General features: G+C 43.5%; 1 protein-coding gene across 1 annotated transcript in view; it reads right to left on the bottom strand.

Moving 5' to 3' along the window:
* PXDNL (peroxidasin like) overlaps window positions 1–23,091 on the bottom strand; it is a 295,352-nt gene extending 272,261 nt beyond the window's left edge. The window contains exon 1 of the mRNA XM_034762906.1: window positions 22,903–23,091. Within this exon, the coding sequence (XP_034618797.1) occupies window positions 22,903–23,063 (161 nt within the window). The 5' untranslated portion in view covers window positions 23,064–23,091. The remainder of the gene's footprint in view (window positions 1–22,902) is intronic.
* Between the last annotated feature and the right edge of the window lie 1,478 nt (window positions 23,092–24,569).

The raw sequence follows: 24,569 nt of genomic DNA on the forward strand, positions 1-24,569 counted from the left end.
CCCCCCCCCCCCCCCCCCGTAGTGAAGACCTGCCCTATATTTTTAAAGGCTAGAAGGCTTGTGGCAGACATTCAGGACAGGCAATGGCTGCCTGTTTCACCTTTTTAAATATTATTATATAAAAATAGCATCAGACTGGAGTTGTATCAAAAGCATTAGCAAGGCTTCTTATCAAGTTCCATTTAATCTACAAATGTGAATATATGTAAAATACAGTGGTGTAATGCTCAGAAGAAACAGTTCACCCACTGCAGAAGAAACATGGATTCACTATAAGACCCCAATCCTGCAAACACTAAAAACATATGTGTTTAACTTACACACAAGACTAGTTCCTATTGGCTGCAGTGGGACTACTGTTGTGTATTAAGTTAAGCCCATGAGCACTTACAGGATCAGGGCCCTACTATTTAAAAGTGTGAGAAATATCTGAAATATTTCTCAGATTTTTTCCTTTTGTATATAAACCACTTCACCAATGACCGAGAAAAGAACATCTATACACACAGCAGTATTCATCGTATTTTTCCTATCCCTTGAAGACAGCAATTCCAAGGAGATCCTCCCACTCCACTTATGGCATGTTGATCACAAATACCATTCTAGGAACAAGTGGGTTAGCTCAACAAAATAAAAGGTTAAGGGGTGACTTGATTAGAGTCTGTAAGTACCTACATGCAAAACAAATATTTAATAATGGGCTCTTCAACCTAGCAGAGAAAGGTATAACATGATCCAAAGGCTGGAAGTTGAAGATAAACAAATTCAGACTGGAAGTAAGTTATAAATTATTTACAGTTGAGGGTAACTAACGATTGGAATAATTTATCAAGGGTTGTGGTGGATCCTTCATCACTGACAATTTTTAAATCAAGATTGGATGTTTTTCTAAAAACGATATGCTCTAGGAATTATTTGGGGGAAGTTCTTTGGCCTGTGTTATATAGAAGGTCAGACTAGATCACGGTTCTCAAACTTCATTGCAGCGCGACCCCCTTCTGACAACAAAATTTACTACATCCCCCGGAAAGGGGGATTGAAGGCTGAGCCTCACCGCCAGGACAGGGGGGCCAAATCCCAGCTGTCCTGGGAGGGGAACAAAGCTTGAGGGCTTCAGCCCTGGGTCATGGGGCTCGGACCTTGGCTTCAGCCCCAGACCCCAGCAAGTCTAATGCCAGCCCTGGTGACCCCATTAAACTGGAGTGCCAACCCACTCTGGAGTCCCGACCCACAGTTGGAGAACCATTGGATTAGATCAGGGATCAGCAACCTTTGGCACATGGCTCGCCAGCATAAGCACCCCAGCGGGCCGGGCCGATTTGTTTACCTGCCGCGTCCGCAGGTTCAGCCGATCGCAGCTCCCACTAGCCGCAGTTCGCTGCTCCGGGCCAATGGGGGCTGCGGGAAGCGGCGCGGGCCGAGGGATGTGCTGGCCGCCGCTTCCCGCAGCCCCCATTGGCCTGGAGCGGCAAACCATGGCCAGTGAGAGCTGCCATCAGCAGAACCTGCAGTAAGCATCCTGGCGAGCCACGGGCCAAAGGTTGCCGATCCCTGGATTAGATGATCAAAATGTCCCCTGTCTGGACTTGGAATCTATGGACTACGATCAATCAAGATTTTAAAATTCTCTTATACAGATTCTCATTATACCAAGATTAATTCCAAAGACACCACCATTTATTTACATTACAAGCATAAGTCTTTAAAAAGTCTATCCTGCCACTTTTATTTTGAAAAGCTGTTATTTTTACATTTTTAAAATACTTCCTGGTATGCAAGCACATGTACTCCTCAGCATTTGTTAAGAACACACGATCATTCCATCATTCTAATGATCGGTGGATTCCAGAAGGTATTTGATGTATTCCACATAGGATCCTGAGCCCGAACATCGACATTCACATCACCAAAATTAGAAGCAGCTTGTATGTGAGATGGGTGGACAGGCACTAAACTGCAAGTCTGTGGTATCTTGGCATTCCAAGTGTGTTTTGGAAATCTTGACTTGTCACACATTTGTATTGAAATCTCCCAAGTGTGGGGTAAGTAGGAAGTTGTACCCCAATTCATGGGCCTGAAGGCCATAAAGAACTAGCATGATCATCTAGACTGAACTCCTGCATAACACACACCAAAGAAATTGTGCATATCTTACATGAGCTATAGGTTTAAGGGCAAATTATTTACACACATATTGCAATGAACACAGCAGAGAAATTTGCATGTTTAATTGTATGGTTAAATTGTATGGTTGTAGAATCTGGTCAATTCTATTTGCATTTGCTATGATGGTGAAGTATGAAAGAGAGGAAAAGGAGATAGTGTCTAGTACAATGGGGCCCTGATCCAAAATTTCAGACTCTAAGATCTACTGCAATACAAACAAACACACATCAGCAGCTATCCCAGGGTGAAATCTGAAAGTGGGAATGTTTTATATGCAAAACAGCACAGTGAGGGAGAAAAAGGTTGGGATTCAGCATTTCACTGTAGCTCTCACTCACAGTGGTGGGCAACCCACGGCCCATCAGGGTAATCCGCTGGCAGGCTGCGACACAGTTTGTTTACATTTGCAAGGCTGCCCACAGCTCCCAATGGCTGTGGTTTGCCATTCCCGGCCAATGGGAGCTGTGGGAAGCAGTGACCCTGCAGCCCACGCCGCTTCCCGCAGCTTCCTTTGGCCGGGAACAGCGAACTGCAGCCACTGGGAGCTCCAGGTGGCAATGTAATTGTAAACAAACTGTCTCACGGCCTGCCAGTGGATTATCCTGACAGGCCACATGTGGCCCGCAGGCCGCCCACTACTGCAAGTCTAGTACCTTCCAAAATATAAAGTTAACCTACGGAATCATCTGTTCCTTTAACTGTAAAGATTTAAATAAGCAAAATCAAGACTTTTAAGTGTGATTACCAAATACAGAAAAAGAAAAGTTAGCTAATAAATTCTAAAGAGACCATGTTCTCTCTCTAATACACAGGGCTGGCTCCAGGGTTTTGGCCACCCCAAGCAGCCAAAAAAAAAAAAAAAGAAAGAAAAAAGAAAGCCACGATCGCGATCTGTGGCGGCAATTCGGCGGAAGGTCCTTCGCTCTGAGTGGGAGTGAGGGACTGTCCGCCAAATTGCTGCCGAATAGCTGGACCTGCCGCCCCTCTCCGGAGTGGCCGCCCCAAACACCTGCTTGCCAAGCTGGTGCCTGGAGCCGGCCCTGCTAATACATTCAGTGTTTCCCTAAGAGATAGCCTCGTGGGCAGCACTGCAAGACCTCCAATGTGCTAAACAGCTCATTAGTACTGTAACTGATAGCATCACATAAAGCAGTGCATGTACCGTGTCAAAGCAGAAGGTGAGGAAAAAATAAAAGTAGTAATTTTTTCTTCCTTTAGTTTTTTCTCCACTTGGATATGATTTGTTAGAATGTACTTAGTAATTTGATGGGGTGGGGAGGTTTCCCAGTCAAGTGGAACATTCTTAATACATATGTAGAAGAGTGCCTGTCACTTTCTGACATCTGTTATAACTGAGAGCCATCAGCTGGGTTTGCATGTTGAAAATCAGTTCTCAGTAGGGTATTGTATTTCTTTCTGCTGTTGCTGTGCTGCAAAGTAATATCTATTGATCATCGACTGGAACTGTATTAGGTCAACAGCGACTTCAACTGCTGATGCTAGTTCTTCTGTGACTTTGTACACCGCATATATTTATGTTGCTGTGGTTGGGTGGGTGGAAGGGAAGCCAGTGGCTTGGATTTATTAGGAGAGCTGTGTGAATAACTGACTTTTCAGTGCAGTGACTGAACCGAAAAATTGAAAAAAAAAGTTTTGGGTCAAACAAAATGTTTCATTCAACCTGTTCAACGTTTGTTTGTTTTGTGTTTAGTTTTTTAAACAAAACTGAAGTAAAATGTATCACAAAAAAAATAATGTTTAGTTTCTAAAATCTCAAAATGAAACATTTTGATTTGGGAGGCTGGATCTGATGGAAACAATTTGGTGAATTTAACATGAATTAATGAAATATTTCAGTCACCTTGAATTTTTTTTTTGGGGGGGGGGGGGGGGCAAAAAAGTTTTGTCCAAGAAATTTTGCTCAGTACGGTCTATTAGAGAAAGAACTGTTCTACCCCAAAGAAGGTTTAATAGCAAATAATTTTAAAACATAGACATAAAACCATCATGTATAATATAGGATATACATGTTGCATGCAAACACACTAAATACAAGGAGAAATCAAGATTTTTTCCTATAAAAGACACTTAGTTCTAAAAGATAGAGAGATTATAAAGACCCATTCCCTATCCAGCCCCCTACACACTCCAGACACACACACCGGATTAAAGAGTTGTTGATACCTTACTGAAAATATAGGTAAAAATCCTATTTAGAAAGTATGCTATTTTGCATATCCAATATTTTCTGTATTTCACCCCCATTCTGTTTTACTACAATGGAAAATGTTCACAATCAAAGCAATCCTGCATCTTAATCTCCAACTGAAAATTCTAATTCTACACAGAAATAGACTATAGCTCTGGCTCAGACCATTGTCAAATGATGTGGACAAGAGTAGATGACTGCACTCTTAAGTATCACTGCACACATTCATCAGTAATGCAGTTTTTCATTTTGTGTTAGTATGACAAAATGGAAAGCACTGGATTTAATCCACGTTTTTGGCAGTTATGTAAAATATATGGTGGTGTATATAGAATGAAGTAATACTCAGTGGCATGCCAAACCCCTGGCCAGAGCCCTCTAACTCCAGCAATTAGATGTGCCAGACAACGATCTGGCTGCAAACTTTGCAGTGTCCTGAGGCCCCCAGGATACCCCCTGCACGGCACTCCATTCTCTGTCAGGCAAAATATGAATTTTTCTCACTCACCTTCCCTGTACTAATGAGGTGATCCTGGTCACTCCAAACTTGAGCCCATGCAGGGTGACGAGGACCACCTCCGAAACGTGTCTGCAGAGGTGATCTCCGACCTCTGAAACAATTATAAGTGAGCCTGCAACACTTGTGAAAAGCTGCTGACCTCCTAGGTAGCCTTGCTAACCCAGTAACACTGGGACCTCCCTCCCAAGACAGCAGGACCTCCCCTGAGCCCTATGGCTAACTCCATTGCCCCACATGTTGCAGTAGAGTGTCCTGTAACCTTTGAATTGCTGCTGCAACAGCTTCTGCTACAACAGCATGCACAACTTCAATCAACTCTTGGCCTGCCTCCCCAATCCTTCATGCTTGTCGCACTGCACTGGCAGGGTTTGCCCCCCCCCCAAACACCCCTGTGATTCACATGGGGGAAAGGGGTCCCCAGTATGCATCTCCCCAACTTTATCCCTTGCAGAGCACCCATAATCCATGTACCAGCTGAGATCTCGGGGCTCTAGCCCACATGTAGGAGGAGGGGAAACACCCACCCTAGCCATGCTGCCTACAGAAGCCCAGGGGGGATTCCTGCTCCTTCATCCTCCCCCCCTCCCCCCCATTGAGCCCCACATGCTGGACATGAGTCAGTGTGAACGTGCGTGCACATAATCTCACAGACCTAGCTGTGTGAACATGACACACGAAGTTGTATTATGCAGTCTGTTAGACAGCTAACAAACCTGGTTTATATTGCTCTGTTTTCCTCCATCAGGAAGGAAACCAACTATTTTCAAATCTATGTTCCACATACAAAGCCAAATACAGTAACTCCTCACTTAAAGTAGTCCTGGTTAATGTTGTTTCATTGTTACGTTGCTGATCAATTAAGGAACATGCTCTTTTAAAGTTGTGTAATGCTCCCTTCTAACATCGTTTGGCAGCCGCCTGCTTTGTCTACTGCTTGCAAGAAGAGCAGCCTGTTGTAGCTAGCTGGTGGGGGCTTGGAACAGGGTGGACTGGCAGCCCCCCTATCAGCTCCCTGCTCCCCTAAGTTCCCTGTGCAGCAGCTGCCCAGCAGGCTAGCAATTGCAGCTGTCCCTCCCCCCACTGCCATGTGCTGCTCCTGCCCTATGCCTTGGAGCTGCTCCCCGAGGCTCCTGCTTGCTGTGCGGCAGGGAGGGAAGAAAGAGGTGGGCTAATGCCAGGGTGTCCCCCTCCCTCCTGCACACCACACTTACCCCATCTTCCATAGAGCAGGGGGGGAAAACACCAGGGCTCAGGACGGAGGGAGCTTGCAGCAACTGCAGTTCCAGCAAGCTGATCTAATTAACAAGGCAGTGTACTTAAAGAGGAAATGCACATATCTCCCTCCATTCCTGCTGCCTTGTAGAGTGAGAGAGTTAACCCTTGAGGCTCAGCCAATTGCTACTTCATCATTTAGTGTAAGGAAAATATCCCACCCTCTGACTCCTCCACCTCAACCAAGCTTCACAATCATCATCACTATGTACCAGTATTAAATTGTTTGTTTAAAACTCGTACTGTGTGTGTGTGTGTGTGTGTATATTATATATATATACACACACACAATATAGTCTTTTGTCTGGTGAAAAAAATTTCCCTGGAACCTAACCCCCTAATTTACAATAATTCTAATGGGGAAATTGGATTCGCTTAACATTGTTTCGCTTAAAGTCGCATTTTTCAGGGACATAACCACAATGTTAAGTGAGGAGTTACTGTATAATGCTCTTATAAAACAGGATAGGAAAAAGATTAAAAGCATCCTGAATTTTACTAGTCTTGCTTATATATTATGTCTTTCTCCCTGTGATGAGGTGTACAAACCTCACACTGGGCAACAAAGGGTTAAGGGATTATTTTGAGCTCAGCCAGCCCCATACCACCACACCTGCAGCAAATGCTCCATCTGCTGGAGGAATTAAAAGGCAGGGAATTAGCTCATTTGGGTAGCAAAGCTGGAGGTAAGTAGACCTGCAGCCCACAGCCAGAGCAGAGCCTAAGACTCTGACACATCTATCCAAAGGGGCCCTCCCTGAGGGAAGGGAGGACCCACCCCAAAGATAACAGAAAGGGAAGTATCCTGTGGCACTTGGACATTAGTAACCCCCTTTACAGTACTTATCATGGTTTGGGTTTCCACACCAGGGAAAAGCCTTGGACTAAGCTGACAAAGGGGGGCGTGGATGAGAGGAAGAGGTCCGGGGAGGACAGTCTTAAGCAGCCTTGGTTGTCAGACTACTGGTAGCCCAAAGGCCCTGGGTCGGAGTCCAGTGGAGTGGGATGGCCCAGGCTCCACTCCCCACAATGCCCTCGGCAGTCAGGAGTTGCAGCCATGACCACTAGGCCATGCTCCCCAAGAGAGGACTGTTACACTCCCCATGCTCTCTGATAGCTACAATTCCCCACTGTTTTTGTAGATACAGACTAAGACTGCTACCCCCGATACTTAATTCCCCACTGGATTCTTGATGCACGCCTCCTGGTTCTAAAGATTAGATCACTCATTCTTTGAACAGAAATGGTAAACAGTCTTAGGTAAGTTTGAACAACAAATGCTGAACACAGCCCAAAGTCTGGAATAAATTTACAAATATCTGTTTGTCAAACAAGTATTACAAACATGTTCGTTAGTCAAAGGCTTGATCTTTGTAGGAAATTTAAGGGGAGAAAGATAGGCTGGATCCACTGAATACACTGTTTGCATCATATTTCAACAAGCTCCACCCACAATGCTAATTTAAAATGGAGAATAAAGAGCAGATAAACTCTTAATTAAACAGACATTCTATAAGCAGCTGGCTCACTTCATCTGGAGGTAACAGATATTGCCACTCCTACCACTACATTTTAAGGAAGCTCTTACATTCTCAGGGTTTCAGAGGACCGCCTGGAAGAAATATACAGAGGATGTTTATCTCAGATTTATACAATTTTAAATATACAGATTAATATAAAATCAAAGCAGAAACCCATGCAAATTAAAGCAAACATTCAAATCAGGTGTTAGGATTTCAAGTAAAGTTGGTGAAACCCATTGGAGATGATAAATCCTCGCATGGGCTATTAGTGGAGAAATAATAGGAAGACAAGGGTGATAAAAACAGGTTCAACAAATTACTAACTTGCTGCCAAAAGCCATTTGAATTAGTCACATCAGCATGAAATGGGCTTGAATAAACGTACTACAGCATTTGAAACAGTAGCTTTTCCATTGATTCTAATGATACTACACAGAATTAAACTATACTGGCATTGTCAGTTTAAATTGGAGCAGTTACAATCTTGGTAATACTTCAATCTATTATTAAAAGACTAAAGAACTTCAGCTGCCCAGTGAAATCACAGCAGAATGAAGGCTTTTGTAGATTCCACCAAACTCACAGTACCGGAGCAGGGCCTAGATTGTGTGATCTCAGCCAGATAGTCCCTATGGAAAAAGCCAGGGAGTGCAACAGTTGAGGAAACCCTGCAATTTATTCCCCTGTGGATTGTCTCCTTTCCTTCCCATCAGTGAGGCGGATCTTGTCCTCCTGCGGAATGAACGTGGTGTTCCACCCCAAGCACTGTGAATCCTGCAAGATATACAGGAAGCCAAAGCTATCTACACACAGGTCCTGACTCTGAGCTAGCTCCTGTGGAAGCAGCTGCCTGGTATCATTCAGCTGTTCTGGCAGAGACTTGATGCCAGCAGCCTAAAGGAGTGCCCTGCTGCATGGAGGGTGACGTGGATATTTACTGCAGTGTCAGGCTGTATTAATTTTTTGTATGGATTCCCTCCAATGATTGTTAGGGGGAAGAAGTGCATATTCTCAGCCTAACCTTCAATTTGCCACTTATAAGTGTAGTTCCCTAGATACCCATCATTAACGATTATGAATTGTAAGAGTGAGAATGATTCTATCAGCTGGTGGTCCAGGCACTCCCCAAGAATGTGGTAGACCCAAATCCGAGTCCCTGCTCCAGAGACGAGTCATTTTAAAAAGCGGAACAGCTTCAACAGGAGAGATTGAAAGAGCCCTGTCCCAGAATCTCTCATATGCCAGTGGTTAGGACACTCTCCTGCAACGTGGGCTATCCAAGTTCAAATCTTTTCTCCACATCAGGCAGAGGGGAATCGAACCTGGGTTTTCCACATCCCAAGAGAGTGACCTTACCATCAGGATAAAGGTGGCAGCTCTAGCTTTTCCTCCCCCTCCTCCTTCAGCTGTTTTTTGCAAATCATTGAAGTCCCGCACTCTCCTGAAAAAAATTGGCAAAATTATTTGGCAAATTCATGAATAATTTTGGTGAATAAGCTACTGGCGCAGAAAAAAAAATTGCCCAGCTCTTCCTAAACACCTTTGAAAATCTTGCCCTTTGGAGCATAAGTCAATGGAACTTGTGCTCCTAAATGCCAAGTTCACTTCTGAAAATGGAACAAGGCTCCTAAGTCTCTTAAGCACTTTTGAAAATTTTATCCAGTCTATCTACATCTTATAGTAGTTCAGAATTACACAAGCCCTTTAAGACTCAAAGAAAGATAGAGAAGGGTTCAGTGAAATGTCTTTTGCATCCAAGATGACTCTTTTCCCATTTGTTCTTTTCCAACAAGATAATTTAGTAACTTTTTTTTCTCTTTTTATAAAGAGATACTTTTTAAGTTTGAGTATTGCTATGTTATAGTTCTTTTAAAGCTCAGGATTTTCTTGCCAAAAGTAACAGTTAAAACTTTTCTAAGCAGTATTTAAGCATTTAATAGTCAATTTTTTTTGTTGTAGGATTATGGTTAGCCTTTACAAAACCCTTTCAATTATTTTTGAAATGTTTGTTTATTTGTCATCAACAAAAAGTAAGGTAAATCAATGGTATTTTCCTAATTCTGAAACCTACTGTAAGAATTCCTAGTGTAGATACAGTAGCTACTAGTGGTTTAATACTTGGTCAGTTGTAAACATCAAGATGTTCAATTTTGCAACAATACAAATGTGGTACTTATTGTTTGAGAATTCTCAAGAGTAGAAAGAGAAAATATTCTCTCCCTTTTTGCCTATTCATTCCAAGTCAACCTACTGACAGCAGAGTATCCCAACTGCTCAAGACAGGTAGAGAGGAACTCATAGAAACAGGTTTTCAACATGAAAAAAAGTCTGTGTCTTCATCCTTAATCTAGCAAAATTGAATGTCAGAAAATTGTTACACAACTGACATGGCCCATCCAGTAACTTGAGACAAAAGGCTCGATTCTGAGATCACACCAATGTAAATCAGGAGTAGTATCAGTTATGACAATGGAGTTACACTGGTGTGAGCAAGGTCAAAAGCAGGCGCAATGTTTTCAGTGAGCCAACAAGCTGGGTTAGGACACTGGCCTGCTGAGCCATTAGCTCCCAACCCTGTAGTGTTGGGATTGTTAGGGGGGAAGCAATGACTATTCACATCTTACAAGTCAACGTGCAATTTATAAGTGCAGGTTCCCTAGAGAAAACAATCTCAAAGACCATTCAAAGAAATATATCTGCACCACCAATGTGTCTGCTAGTCCCTAACAAAGCAGCATTAGTGAGAAAACCACTATGCATTCCAGCCCATAATTTACAACCATCCCATAATTATGGACATGTGCATCTTTTTAATAGCCAAACATTCTCAGGAGCAGTAAACTGTGTTTTCTTCTGCCGTGCTTGCTCACAGCACACACATAATTAGTGTCAACTGCAGATTCAAAATTTATTAATCTTTCCTTACAAACTTCTTTTTTAACTGTAGGGATCAATTTAAGTTACTTGGTAAGACAAAAATGAAAGCCATTATTTCATACTGTCATGTAATAATGCCACACTGGAATACTGCAATCTGTATTGATTTTATTTAACTACCAATTCTAAAGGAGCTCTGCTTTTTCTTTGCACCTTTTGATTAAATAAGGGAACTGTCAGGTTATATGATCAGTGAGAGTATTTGGAGCTGTGTAACAAAAACGCTAGATTTCTCGCATTGTTTGGGTACTACAGTCGAAGTAAAAAAAAAAAGAAAGGGCCAAGTAAATGTTAAGTGTTCCATTAAAAATGGTTTACTATTATTATTATTGGGCTAAGTGTTCCATTCATCAGCAAGATGAACAAAATATGGAATTTGAAAGTTAAATTATAATCATTCGGGTGTTTTGAATAATTCGCCTATTTAGGTGTAAAGTGAGGCTGAAGAGACCTGCTATATGGACTGATCCTGCTAATCCTACTCGAGACCACAAATATAATGAGATTATTTAAGTAGGCCAGGAATGAGTAATGCTTTTCTGTGTGGTGATGCATTTCATGAATTTAAAAAAAGAGCTTGGCTGACTTGAAACTTTTTCAAGTAATATTCTTAGCATTTTCACCCAAACTCTTTATTCCATTGCTGGCCCAAGGGCTGCTGAAGCCACCCATATCAATCATGCAATCTACATTCCAGTCACAACAGGCACCATTTTATGCAAAATATAAGCAGCCCTCTAATGCCTACCAAGTTGCCAAGCTGTTCCTTAAATGCAGTTTAAATGTACTTTTTCTAGACTGGCCAGTACTCTGCTACATGGACACCTTGGCTAGAAGTGTGTGGTACAGCCCAGCGTCACTCAGATGCAGCTCTATAAAAAGATATTTCTGTCACTGCTCAAAACTCATTGCAAACATGAGCATGATGCAGCCAAATGTTACATAGTTTGATTGAGCTAAGCTTAGAATCCAACAGAGCTGTTCTGCCGGCTGCTCACTAACTTCCACAGAACCAACAGCAGGAGGTGTCAATATTGACATACAAAAGAGCTTCCCCCCCCCCAAGTCAAAGATTCTTTCATTCTGCCTACTCTTGAAACTCATCAAATGAGCACTTTCTTTCCAGATTTGGTTGTTCTCTACACTCAGATTACTATATCAACTACAGCCACAATCTGACAGTGCATTTGAGCCATTTAGTCAGATACTAAAGACTACCGAATTCAATCCATGAGCTCTAGAAGTAAGACTCTTCTCAAGGAATTAAACATCCATGAAAATCTCTTTCCACTCACCTCCCCTACAAAGCCATGCCTGCCTGGATTTACTACATCCCAAGGGCTTGATTTTAAGAATTTGTGACTGCATGCACAAGCATGGTAATCATTCATGTAAATGCGGAGTTAGATACCTAGCTGATCATATGTGCACACAAACCATAGAATCATATGACTGGAAGGGACCTCGAGAGATCATCTAGTCCAGTCCCTGCAGGCATACTTTGGGATGCAAATATTAAGAGCCTGGGCATAATAGGTTTTGTCCAAAATTCTGCAATAGTATAAATACAGTGATAACAACACAAAGGTTGTGAGACACACTAGAATCCAACAAAAGTGGGAAGATTTATTCTTCCCACAATGGTGAGGTTATAGAGTAGTTGGCTCTGCAAACAGATGAGACACAAGGTGAAGTGACAATGAGAAATTCTCCTCCCCTAAATGAAAAACATGCTACAACAGCGTATTTTGAAAAATAACCTGAAGTTTTTAAGGACAGCCTTGCTTATAACAGATGTTGATTACAATGGGCCTAAGGCAGGGGTGGGCAAACTACGGCCCATGGGCCAGATCCGACCCGTCAGGGCTTTGGATCCGGCCTACGGGATTGCCACCCCTGTGGCACCGCAGGGCTAAGGCAGGCTCCCTGCCTGCCCTGGCTCTGGCCCCAGCCCCACACCGCTCCCAGAAGCAGCCAGCACCACGTCCCTGCAGCCCCTGCGGGAGCGGGGGGCAAAGGGCTCCATGTGCTGCCCTCACCTGCAGGCACTGCCCCCCACAGCTCCCATTGGCTGGGAATGGGGAACCGCAGCCAATGGGAGCTTCGGGGGAGGTACCTGCAGGCGAGGGCAGCACGCAGAGCCCTCTGTCCCTCCTCCCTCAGGGGCTGCAGGGATGTGGTGCCGGCTGCTTCCAGGAGCGGCGCAGGCCAGGGCAGGCAGGGAACCTGCCTTAGCGCCACTGCTCAAGGTAAGTGGCACCAGGCTGGAGCCCGCACCCTGCACCAGTCCTGCACCCCAACTCCCTGCCCTGAGCCCCCTGCCACACCTCTCCTGCACCCCAACTCCCTGCCCTGAGCTCCATGCCTCACCCCTTCTGTATCCCAATCCTACCTGAGCCCCTTGCCGCACCCCTCCTGCACCCCAACTCCCTGCCCTGAGCTCCCTGCTGCACCCCTCCTGCACCCCAACCCCCTGCCCTGAGCTCCCTGCTGCACCCCTCCTGCACCCCAACCCTCTGCCCTGAGCCCCCTGCCGCACACTGCACCCCAACTCCCTGCCCTGAGCCCCCTCATACACCTCACATCCCTCCTTCGTCCCAACCCCTTGCCCTGAGCCCCTTCCTGCACACCACACTCCCTTCCACACCTCTGCCCCAGCCCTACATTCATGGCCCTGCATGCAATTTCCCCACGCAGATTTGGCCCTCGGGCCAACAAGTTTGCCCACCCCTGGCCTAAAGTGTGCTTCTGGCCTTGTTATTCTATACAAATCAGAGAAACTAAGCAAGATATGTTCTCCCCTCTAGCACCCACTTCCTTTGCCTTCAATGTGTGTGTGCGTGCACGTCTTTCTTCTCCAGTCCCACTTTTCTTTGTGAGCATTCCAAGAGATTTCCTTCAAGCTATACTTACCCTTACAGGTCAACTAACTAACAAGTACCACAGGACATCAAGGGTTACTCCTGTTAGGAATTCCAGCATACCAGACCATGCTGCACAAACATGCTATTTGCAGTTCCTACAAACAGTTGGAATTAGGAGGCAACCTCCTCCCACATTCTCCTACAAAATGTTTCTATGATCTATGCATATGCTATGCATTGGCTCCAGGACTAATGGAACTCTGTTTCAGTAGTCTCACAGACTACGGACTGTGAAACTGGGCCATTGTTTAAAGTTAGAATGAGTTATCAGTAGATAATGCAGTCACAGCACACACTAGGGACTTTTGCACCAGATCCATTTTGATGATTCCCTGTGGCAAATTTTTCAACAGAAATATGCTATAAAGCAAAAATAGTTCATACTTAGGATTTTCCACTATCACCCTCCAAAAATTAAATATGGGATTTACAGAAAGATACTTTTTCAAAGAGTGTTGACAAAAAATACCTAACTGTTGGCCAAAAATGCAATGTTTTTGTTAGAAAGCTGGATGCAGATTTACCTCAGTGTTATAGCTATTCTTTCCACTATTTCTACTGACAGTGTAATTCCTGTTATGAGAGAGGTTTTTAACAAAAACATTTATAACACTTGAACACTGATTGACTGTTGTCAGAAATAATTAGAAACGGGATACCTATATGTACCGTAATAGGAGTCTGGTACACAAGAGTGCTGGCAAGAAACTCAGCTCGATTTCCAGCCCTCAGTCATGTGACCTGAGTGAGGTCTCCAAGACCAATACCCTTGTCACATGACATTGACTCCATTGGTTAATTACAACTTACCTTTTATTAAAAACAACCCAGATGAATAAAACCCCCAAATTAATATAAAATGTGATACCAATCAAAAAGTGAACATTAATGTGATGTATTCATTACTGTCTCTGGATGCCCATGGTCTTCCAATCACACGAGCACTTCTTGTTCTCAAAATAATTCCTTCTGCAATAACTTATTGAGCCACTGAAGTGGATCTGCCACTTGGAATCTGTGCGCATTTACTATTCTTGGCAATTTTCATGGTCAGTAACTGAGTTTTACTTCTCTCAACAAAGGAGGTTTAACAATAGTATTCTAGATGTCTTTAAGAAACAGAGTCAGCGTCCTCCACGTGTTAGATGCCTTCTGTTAGACTAATCCTTATGGGAGTGGGGTTCTGACATATAAACACACAAGGACAAAGCAAACCAGACAGCAGTTATCCAGCAGTTTTTGCAGCCAAATGCATTTCTACCCTTGAAAACGTCTTAGGTCATAAGCAATTCAGGGCAGTGAATTCATATAGCCACTAGCACAATGGAGCATTGAGTCTTACTAGGACTTCTGGCTCTACTGTAACATTATATAATATTCCTATAGACACAATCAGAATGAAAATCTATTACACAGTAATCCCCTCTGCAATCATACTTCATGCTAATCTCTGCCATTGGGTTAGTTTACCAGTCAAAGAGGCTGATCCATTATATGTGGAACTAAGAATCAATTCCACAGGGATACATGCACAGAGTATTTAAGAAATCAGAACCTAGGAACTGCCATACCGGATCAGACCCATGTTCAATCTAATCCCGCGTACTGTCTGCAACAGAGCCCAACATCAGAAGAAGGTACAAGAAGCCATGAAGTAGATCAGTGATTCCCAAATTTGTTCCGCCACTTCTGCCGGGAAAGCCCCTGGTGGGCCGGGCCGTTTTGTGTACCTGACATGTCTGCAGGTTCAGCCGATCGCGGCTCCCAGTGGCTGCGGTTTGCTGCTCCAGGCCAATGGGAGCTGCTGGAAGTGGCCTGGAACAGCGAACCGCAGCCAGTGCAAGCCGCGATCAGCCAAACCTGCGGACGCGGCAGGTACACAAACCGGCCCAGCCCGCCAGGGGCTTTTCTGGCACAAGCGGCGGAACAAATTTGGGAACCACTGAAGCAGACATAGGTGAGACAACCCTAATGGTTAGAAATTGGTTTAACCCTGAAGCACAAGGGTTTATATCTCCTCTAAAAGTTTATCTACTATTAATTCTGGATATGGATATTTTTTACCCATATAAATAATAATCCCTCTTTGAAGTGGGCCCCAACTGTACATGAAGTTTTACTTAGTAACAGAGCAGACATCAAGTGTAAATGGTGGATTCTCTGTAACTTGAAGTCTTTAAATCATGGATTTGAGGGCTTCAGTAACTCAGCCAGAGGTTAGAGATCTATTGCAGGACTGGTGGGTGAGGTTCTGTGGCCTGCCATGTGAAGAAGGTTAGACTAGATGATCATGATGGTCTCTTCTGCCCTTGAAGTCTATGGAATACATAGCAAACAGAAGTTTAATTACTAATAAATTCATTATAACATAATGTTCATTTCTAGGATTTGAAAGATTTATCTTTTTTCTAGGTTATTGTTGGTTAGCATGGTAATTGACAGTCACTGAATAATGGTATAAAATGAAAGACATTCTTTAAATAATTTCCAGTAATCAACATAAAAACAAAATAAAATGCACTCTACCTATTAAAAACAATAATTGTTGCCCATTCAAATTCCTGGAACTGAAATCCCACTGAAAACAAAAATAAGAGAGAGACAGAGAAAAGGAAGTTAATATACTACCTTACAAGTGCAGATAAATGAGAATGTTTAGCTAAAGCTAGTTTTCTTTCTGTAGCAAAAGCACTCTTGTGGAGTGTTAAAATTTCACTACAGTTCAGCTAGCCTTTGTTTTTTATACAGATGAGACATCTGGCTGCACAGTGCATAAGGAAATGTGAGCTTAGACTTTTCACTGTTGTTTCAGCAACATTCCTAAGTATTTTCTCTGCTCTTCGCAAATGGCCGGCTGCGCTTCAGAAGCGTCAGTGGTGCGCACTTCATTGGAGCTGCAAGTGCAGCAAACCAGACAACTGTTTTACAGGACTCTTCAGACAGACAGGCAGCTTTCACCTCAGATCAATGAGGGTATTGATCCCAACTGTGATGTCTTCTTAGAAAAGAAATGGTCAGGCAGAATAAAGGTGGGGGGAGAATGAAATCTTAGATTTCTAAGAGATACGGAGACCTTTGCTATGAACTTTTCCACATAGGGCAGGTTAGGGAGTGGAAATTGGTCTGCTGGACAGTGTTTGGGAACAGGCCTCTGCTTTTCTTTGATGCTTTACTTCATCCAGCGTGGGAGCTTTAAGGAACATTTGGAGGAAGAGCCACAGGCTCCACTTAAGTAAGAGAATTGACTGATACACTTAGGCGTTTTAAGATTCAACATTAGCTGTTTTTAATGTGAATTTATATTTTGTTTAAATGAATGTCCATGTATTAATATTTATAGCTCAGTGTGATTTATTTCTAAAATACAAATAAAATTCTGGAGGCTTTTATATGGGACCTATAGGTCTGACCCTTTTATTCCAGTCTCTATGACAAGTGCACTGCCATCTGTGGCATTAATAGTAATACATTTTCTTCAAGTTCCAGCATCATTTATGATCCAGAAGCGTGTCATTTTTGCTCCTTTACATAACAAGTCTGATCCAGTAATACTGAATTTTCATCTAAAATTTTCCTAGTGGAGTAACATATTGCATCCATAGATCATTAAATAAGAGTTACAGTCATTTCGATCTCATTTGCATAGAAACACAGGGCCAGATTCCCAGGTGGCATAAAGCATCATAGCTCCATTGATGCCAACGGCACTAACCCAATCTACACAGCTGAGGAGCTGGCCAACAGAATCGGGAAACGTTAATCCCCATGCCTACAATTCGTTGAGTACAGACAGAACTGTGTACCTGCACAGAATCAATGGGCATGTCTACACTGCAGCTGGGAGTGCACTTCTTAGCCAAGTAGACAAACATGTGCCACGTCTGCTCAAGCCAACATGCTACAAATGGTGCCACAGCCAGCAGCTCAGGCTAGCCACCAGGGGTCAGGACGGGTTTGTACTCAGGTGGCTAGCCCAACCCGCCACCTATGCTAACCTGGTTGCACTGCTATTTTAGCACACTAGATTGAACAGAGCTAGCACATCTGTCTACTTGAATTGGGAAGCACACTTCCACCTGCAGTGTGGACGTAATCCATTTGGGCTACCTATGCAGATTGCAGGATTTAACCCTAAAATATGTATTAGGTCTTCTAGTTCATCTCCACAATAATACAGGATTTCTCCCTACCATTTTGATCTGTAGTTTTCAGATGTTGTATTATATAGGAACTGAGGAGTATCCCTTTAAATTGCTTCTAGTTGACCTCCCTGTCTTCTATGGCAGAAGCCATCAGAACCCTAAGACAGGAGCAGTGTATATATGTAGCAAGACCCATAAGTTTGTACAGAAACAGGCTATGCAATCAAGTAGCTTACTGAGGAACAAGAATCCTGCATGACATCTCCTATTCCTGGGAGCTTAGGACTAGCCATGAAGTTCTTGTATGTAGCACCATGCATCTGTTTAGCTGGTGTAGAGATCTCAATGCATTCATCATTAAATCATCCTTTTCTTGATATGCATTTGATAACCTCACCCCTCCGTCCCCAACAAACCCAGAACATAGCCAGTACCACGCCAAATAAATGTGCAGAACTTCATGAGATCTTACACAATAGTGTGTATTTAAAGAGGCATATGGTGCCATTTGTCTGTACATAGCTCCTACCGTTACATGGTACAGGAATTACTGGGCTTGAACCCCCCATCCCCAAATCAATATACATAACACTTCTATCCCCCGCCCCCCATACCTCCATCCTTTACAATGGTCATGCTGATTTTGGGGGTGGGAGGAGGGGAAGAAGTAATATTGGCCAAGACCACTTGTAATATATCTTGTGTATCAAGTTACAAAGCACAGCACTTTAAAAGCTGAATTAACAATATCAGAAAAGGCAATACTGATCCAGTCCCACCTTCAAGTCACTTCTACAACGTAACACTTTTCACAAGAATCCTGTAAAATTCTTGTATGATGACCATGGAGAAAGGAAGCTTTCCAATTCAAATAACTAAAAAAGACACAACTAGATAACATCTTTAGCTGTGTCATGTGGAAAGCATACAGGCATGAAACCCAGAGATGCATTTGAACACCAGACATATTAAGGGGAAATCTTTTTTTGGTCCAATGGAACCAATATGTTAGCAGCTGGAATGAGAACTGGCAAAGGTGAAACATAGAATCCTATTTTATTCTTGAGGAAGCAGAAGTTATTCTTCTGAGCTGGAAGAGTTTCTTTTCGGACTGATCACTATTCTTTTTATGGTTTGCTCACCCTCTTCAGAGGTGCAAGAGCAAGCTGGCAATTTCCACACAAAGCAAAAATTTTCAATTAATACATAAGATTGACTTATTCCAATTGACTGACATGAACCTCCTAATAAAGTAAGGGAAACATGAAGTAATAAAATTCATAAATAGTCTTAAAAAGCTTCACCTGAGAAAGCGGTGTTAAATGTTTATGTTCAAATTACCTTTATCAACTGCATCTATATCCTCAATTTTTTCTATGAACATTCACATTTTATATCCAAGACCATGAAACTTATCACAGAATTGCACAATGTATACATATGCCAAGAATTTTAGGACAAAGAGCCCTCAGTTTAACTAAGCCAAGTGATGTCAAACTTTTCATTAGCAATCAGTCAGTCTTACATAAAAAATAAAAATCTGGTCATTATCAGATATCTTTTGTCTACAGCCTTTAGATTTCCCAATGGCTTGATCCATTTAAAAAACTAGCAGTAAAGAAACTGTATTTTCCACAGCTTTAGGCTTATGATGGAATTCATGTTTCCTACAGGGGTTTAATTGCATTACATGCACACATAACTTCACTGATATTGAAGATGCTGGCTCGTTTTGAGATTTTGAATAGTGTTGGTATGCGTATGTATTAGCAATACTGGCCTGTGTTTTCAATAGCAGTAGCTTGGTATGCTCTGACAGCATATGGTTATAGATTAAAATAATAAATAAAGAAAAAGATGACCAATTAAATGTGCATATAACCTTTCCCCAGTGAGCTCTGTTGATATATTTTCCTCCCAATACTGGGGAATCTCTCTGCCCCTTCTTTAACTAACTAACCAATTCTGTTATTCAGCAAAGCTCCTGTATCATTTTTATCTCTTTTCAGCTGACCTGCCCATTCCTTCTGAGAACACCTCTCACTATCTAAATGTGGCGTGTCAAGGGAGTTGGAGGTATTGTTTATACTATGTTATAATCCTTTGGTATCACTTAATTGGTTTAAATGGCTTTAAAATAAATCTGTCAACTCCCGACAGCTTTAACTGAATTTCTAGGCCTCCTTAGAGACTTGTCTCCACATCCCTCTAGGTAGTTCTTCTTTAAGATCCTGTTTTACACTTGTGCAAAGCAATGATTATTCCTTTATCACAGGACCAGTAGAATAATCACAAGAGAGGACCAACTGCCCTCCTTTAAAAGCTACCTAACAGTGAGAATGACTAACCATTGGACCAAGTTACCAAAGGAAGTGGCAAATTTGCCATCTCTTAACGTCTCCACAGGAAGACTGGATGCCTTTCAGGATGAAATGCTTTAGTCAAACAAAAGTTCTTGAGCTCAATACAGGAGTAATTGGATAAAGTGTTATGGTCTGTGATATAATAGAGGTCAGACTAGATGAGCTAATGGTCCTTTATGGCCTTGAACTCTGGGCCATCTTTCTCCAGCATCCTCTATCACATTTCTAATAAATTGTTTACAGTTATCTCATCCTCACTCAGTTGCACCTGCAGAGTGGCTCTGATCCTGCAAGCTTCTCCATGCAGGCAGGTCCTTATACCCATGCAGAGTCTCACGGTCTTCTGCACAGATGTCATCCCACTAAGGAGGCTAAGGACACTGAAGACTGGGGCCTTAGACTATGATCTCTGAGGCATGGACTTTTTTACTGTCCATTTATGCTCGATTGGTACCTCCAGCAGTATAAATAATTTAAAATATTATATTGCCCATTGACAATGTTGCTTCAGTGGATATTTAATCTCAATGGATTACCGCAGAAGACAATTTCTAAACACAGCAGGCATCAGTTAGGTGTGGGCAGGTGGCACAGTTGGGCATTGCTCTTTCCTTCTTTAGGAAAAGCAAATAAGTGAGCTGAGATCAATTTTCTATTGATCTAATCCTCAGGGAAGAGACTTTAAGAGAGCAAATCACAGTGTCACAGCTGTAAACTTGAATCTTTAGCAACTTTCAGTAACACACAGAATTCAAGGAGATTAATCCAGTTTTTACAAAATCAAAATCAAACCAAAGTTTGTTCATACCCCTGTAATTTTCAGCCTTAATCTTTTCAACCATTTATTACAACTGCCACTTGGCTCTCAAGTTCTCCCTCTCTGACAAAGTTATAGTCAGCCTATTTTTGTTGTTGTTTTAACAGCTTCAATAACAATGATGACTAAGGTCTTGATAGGCTAGCAGATGTTTTCTAAAAGGAAAATAATAGCATCTGAAAACAGATCCTCATATTTCCTGCGCAAAAACTATCCTGGTAGCACAGCACGTTTATCCATGGCAATTGTAATCAGTTAAAATCATAAACTAGTTCTGGTTTAAAACAGTTCACAAAGAGGTTTAGGCTTAGGGTTAATCACTTGCAAATATACTCTCTGAAATAATAGCCACCTTGATAATCCCATGCTGCTGTAACTATTTGTCTATTGTTACTTGATCATTTTCCACTAGGGTGATCAGATGTCCCAATTTTATAGGACAGTCCTGATTTTTGGGGCTTTTTCTTATATAGTCACCTATTACCCCCCCACCCCCTGTCCCGATTTTTCACACTTGCCCTCTGGTCTCCCTCCACTCCTGCAATACAAACATTTCCAAACATAAGGAGAGCAAAAATTGGATATGGGAACATTAATGAATGACAGTAAAGGCAATCAAGCTGAAAAATCATTACTGGGTGTGTTACTTTGGTTGGAAAGCAGTGACATGCCAGTCCTATTTCATGACTAGACAAAAGGGTATCCTGGCCTTGACACAGGGAGGAACCAAACAAAGTCCAACCTGACAAGAGAACATTAGCAGCTGCTTTGCAGTCCTATCTGCAGAGAGAGAATCTGGGAGCAAAAACAGTCCAGCAACATGGCCCTAGCCAGCAAAACAGTCAAAGCTCCATCTGTTTAAATGCATTTGGTCATTTCCTGTCATGTCAACACAACCTTAATTATTGACTTTTATCTGTACCTTTACTCCTGACAGTGGAAAGTGCTCTTTGGAGCTGCTGCAGTTCTCAGCTTCAATATTTTCAGGAATGAAATTTTTCCATACACGTTCAAACACTTTTCCTTTTTCCTCTCATCCTTCAAATAATTTACCTCCAACCTAAACTCCTCCAACCATATAATCACCTCAAACCTCCAATCCTTCCCAGTGGTTTGCCTCTGCAATTAACAATCACCCTCACCCACCCAGGTCAGCCACTGAAATGTATCCACCTTCCACTACCTCAAGTACATGCCCATCCTGATTTCTCTTATTCCCCCCCTGGGATCTTTCATCCCAGACCTATACTCCAGGGATGCTTCTGGAATAAGTTATCCCCTGAGATCACTCAAACTCACCCCCTGCCCAAACACCATCACTAGAGACTCCCCTTATGATATGCCAGCCATTGCCACTCGGGTAACTCACATATATCTCCCCTTGGAATATATCAGTCCTCATCCACCACTACCAGGAGCTCCTGTGATCTGCCACTCTAGAGATTCCCCCTGGGATATGCCAATGTCCAGTACTTAATTTGTGCCAGGGCTTGCCAGGGCTGAGCCCAGCATCTCTAGGCTTGGCAGTTCATAGCCCCGGCACCTCTGGGCTTGCCAGGTCAGTTATGAAACCAATTGCTTGAGCCCCAGCAACTCTTTCATTACAAATTAAACACTGCCAGTGCCACAGTGAGCAGTCACCACCCATATGTACCCATCCCCTTTCAGGAATACCGCCTGGGATATGCCAGCACTCATCTTCCAGGGGCTCCCCTTGGGGTATGCCACTACGCCCAGGATCACTCAACCCCCACTTAGTCACTATGCTACCACAGACTCCGGTGGAATCTGCCCCACCTTTCAGGGACCCGCCCCCCCCACGGGCCAGTCACCTCCCCTCTGCCCAGTATGTCTCCCCCTGGAATTTCTCCTCACTGCTCTTGCTCAAATTGCTCCAGCCCCTGGGTCACGCTCTTGTCTTGCAACAGCCAAACTGGGGCGGAGGGAGTGAAGCGCCAGCCCTGAGAGGCACGAAGTTGACCAGGAGCTGGACGCTCAGCGAGCTGGAGGGAGGCAGCGCGGTACTTACAGGACTGATGTCTGCTGAGGCACCCTGGGGATGTGATCCAGCATCAAGTGCATGCAGCGGATTGTGGTTTTAAAGCAAAGGCATCGACTGGGGCAGGGCAGGGACGCGGCGCACCGCACGGCCAGGAAAAGGACAGCTAAGGAGAGAAGTTTGGGCTCCATCTCCCCTTCGCTCCCCAGCCCCAGCTCGGGAGAGTCTGGCAGGTCCCGCTGCAGCTGCATTCGGGCACCTTTCCAAAGGACATCCCGGGGCCAATCAGCAATGGCTGGGATCACATTACAGGCAGCAGCGCGCTCCGGGTACCACCAGGGGGCGCCACCCTGCTAAAGCCTATGCAGCCGGACTTTTAAAACCTGGTGAGAAAGGGGGGAGGTGGGGGCCAGACTTCAGCGCCAGATACTGACTGTGTTAATTAGGTTCAGCTGTGGGAAAAGCGATGCCTCACAGCTCAGCTAGTGGAGAAGTTGTTTTCCACAATGTCAGGTGATCCTTTTAATGAAATAATGCACTTTCCTGGAATTGCTTAATCCAGGCAAGCCCCCTCCCACTGACATGCTAACTAACTGAACTGCTTGGGAATGCAGCGCCCTAGACAGCGCCCTTGCTCTGCACAGGACTTTAGGGACCAAGTAAAAAGGCAGGTCCCCAGGGGGGTTGCAGTGTCAAGCTCTGTTTTGCAAGAGTAGGTCCAGGTGTCTCTGCACACAGACAGAAACACACACTCTTAGAGGGGTAGGGGGGAGAGCCACTTCAATGGAGAAAGCTTCTCTAGCCTTAAAAAGTAATGAAAACCAGACTTTTTAGAACAAACAGATGAACAGGCCAGAATACATTTTGCCCATGTCAAGCTGCTTTGCTTAATGCAAAGGGAGTCTTGGTAAATGCATTCCATTTTCTAATCCCATTGAGATAACACTGATCCCATAAACTGAGAGAAAAGAAAGCAGTCATCCCTTTGCAGAGGAAGCTGGAGAAGACAGACCATGCTTTCCAACAGATTTGTTGCCCCCATCAGCCTCCCAAGAAGTCACAGCTCTACTTACCTTTGTAGTGTGGGGAGAAGGAATGACCACCCAGCAAGATTCCCCTCCCTCTCTGGATGGATAGTTCATTCCTCTTGTCTTTGGGAGAAAGTGGCTGCACACTTTCCTTGCCCCTCCTTGGGGAAGGGAACAAGATGTGACTGGTAGCTTCACTCCTAGGCCCTTCAGCTTCAGTGGATCCCTTGCACCTGTACAGAGCTCCATAATAATACTTAGCCCTTATACAGTGCTTTCATCAGCAGAGCTCAAAATAACTACACCCATTTTACAGATGGGGAAATTGAGTCATGCAAAGGTGAAGTGTCTGGCCCAAAATCACCCAGCAGGCAAGTGGAAGAGCCATAAAACAGAACCCAGATTTTTTGAATCCTAGACTAGTGCTGCTGGGCCATGTTGGGGCTCTCTACAGGCACAGGGAGCCACCTACTTGGATGCAGTTGCAGGAACAGGGATTTGGGCCAAGATCCTCAAAGGTGCCTAACTCCTATTGAAGCCAATAGAAGGTAGGCACCTAAATAACTTTCAGGATCTGGGCTTAAGTTCACAAGATGGATAGCTGTAACCACTACATGTATTCATGTATGCAAACTGCCATAGAGTTCCACATGAGGGAGCAGTCCACCC

Source organism: Trachemys scripta, chromosome 2 (assembly GCF_013100865.1).
Source record: "Trachemys scripta elegans isolate TJP31775 chromosome 2, CAS_Tse_1.0, whole genome shotgun sequence".
Classification (NCBI taxonomy): domain Eukaryota; kingdom Metazoa; phylum Chordata; order Testudines; family Emydidae; genus Trachemys; species Trachemys scripta.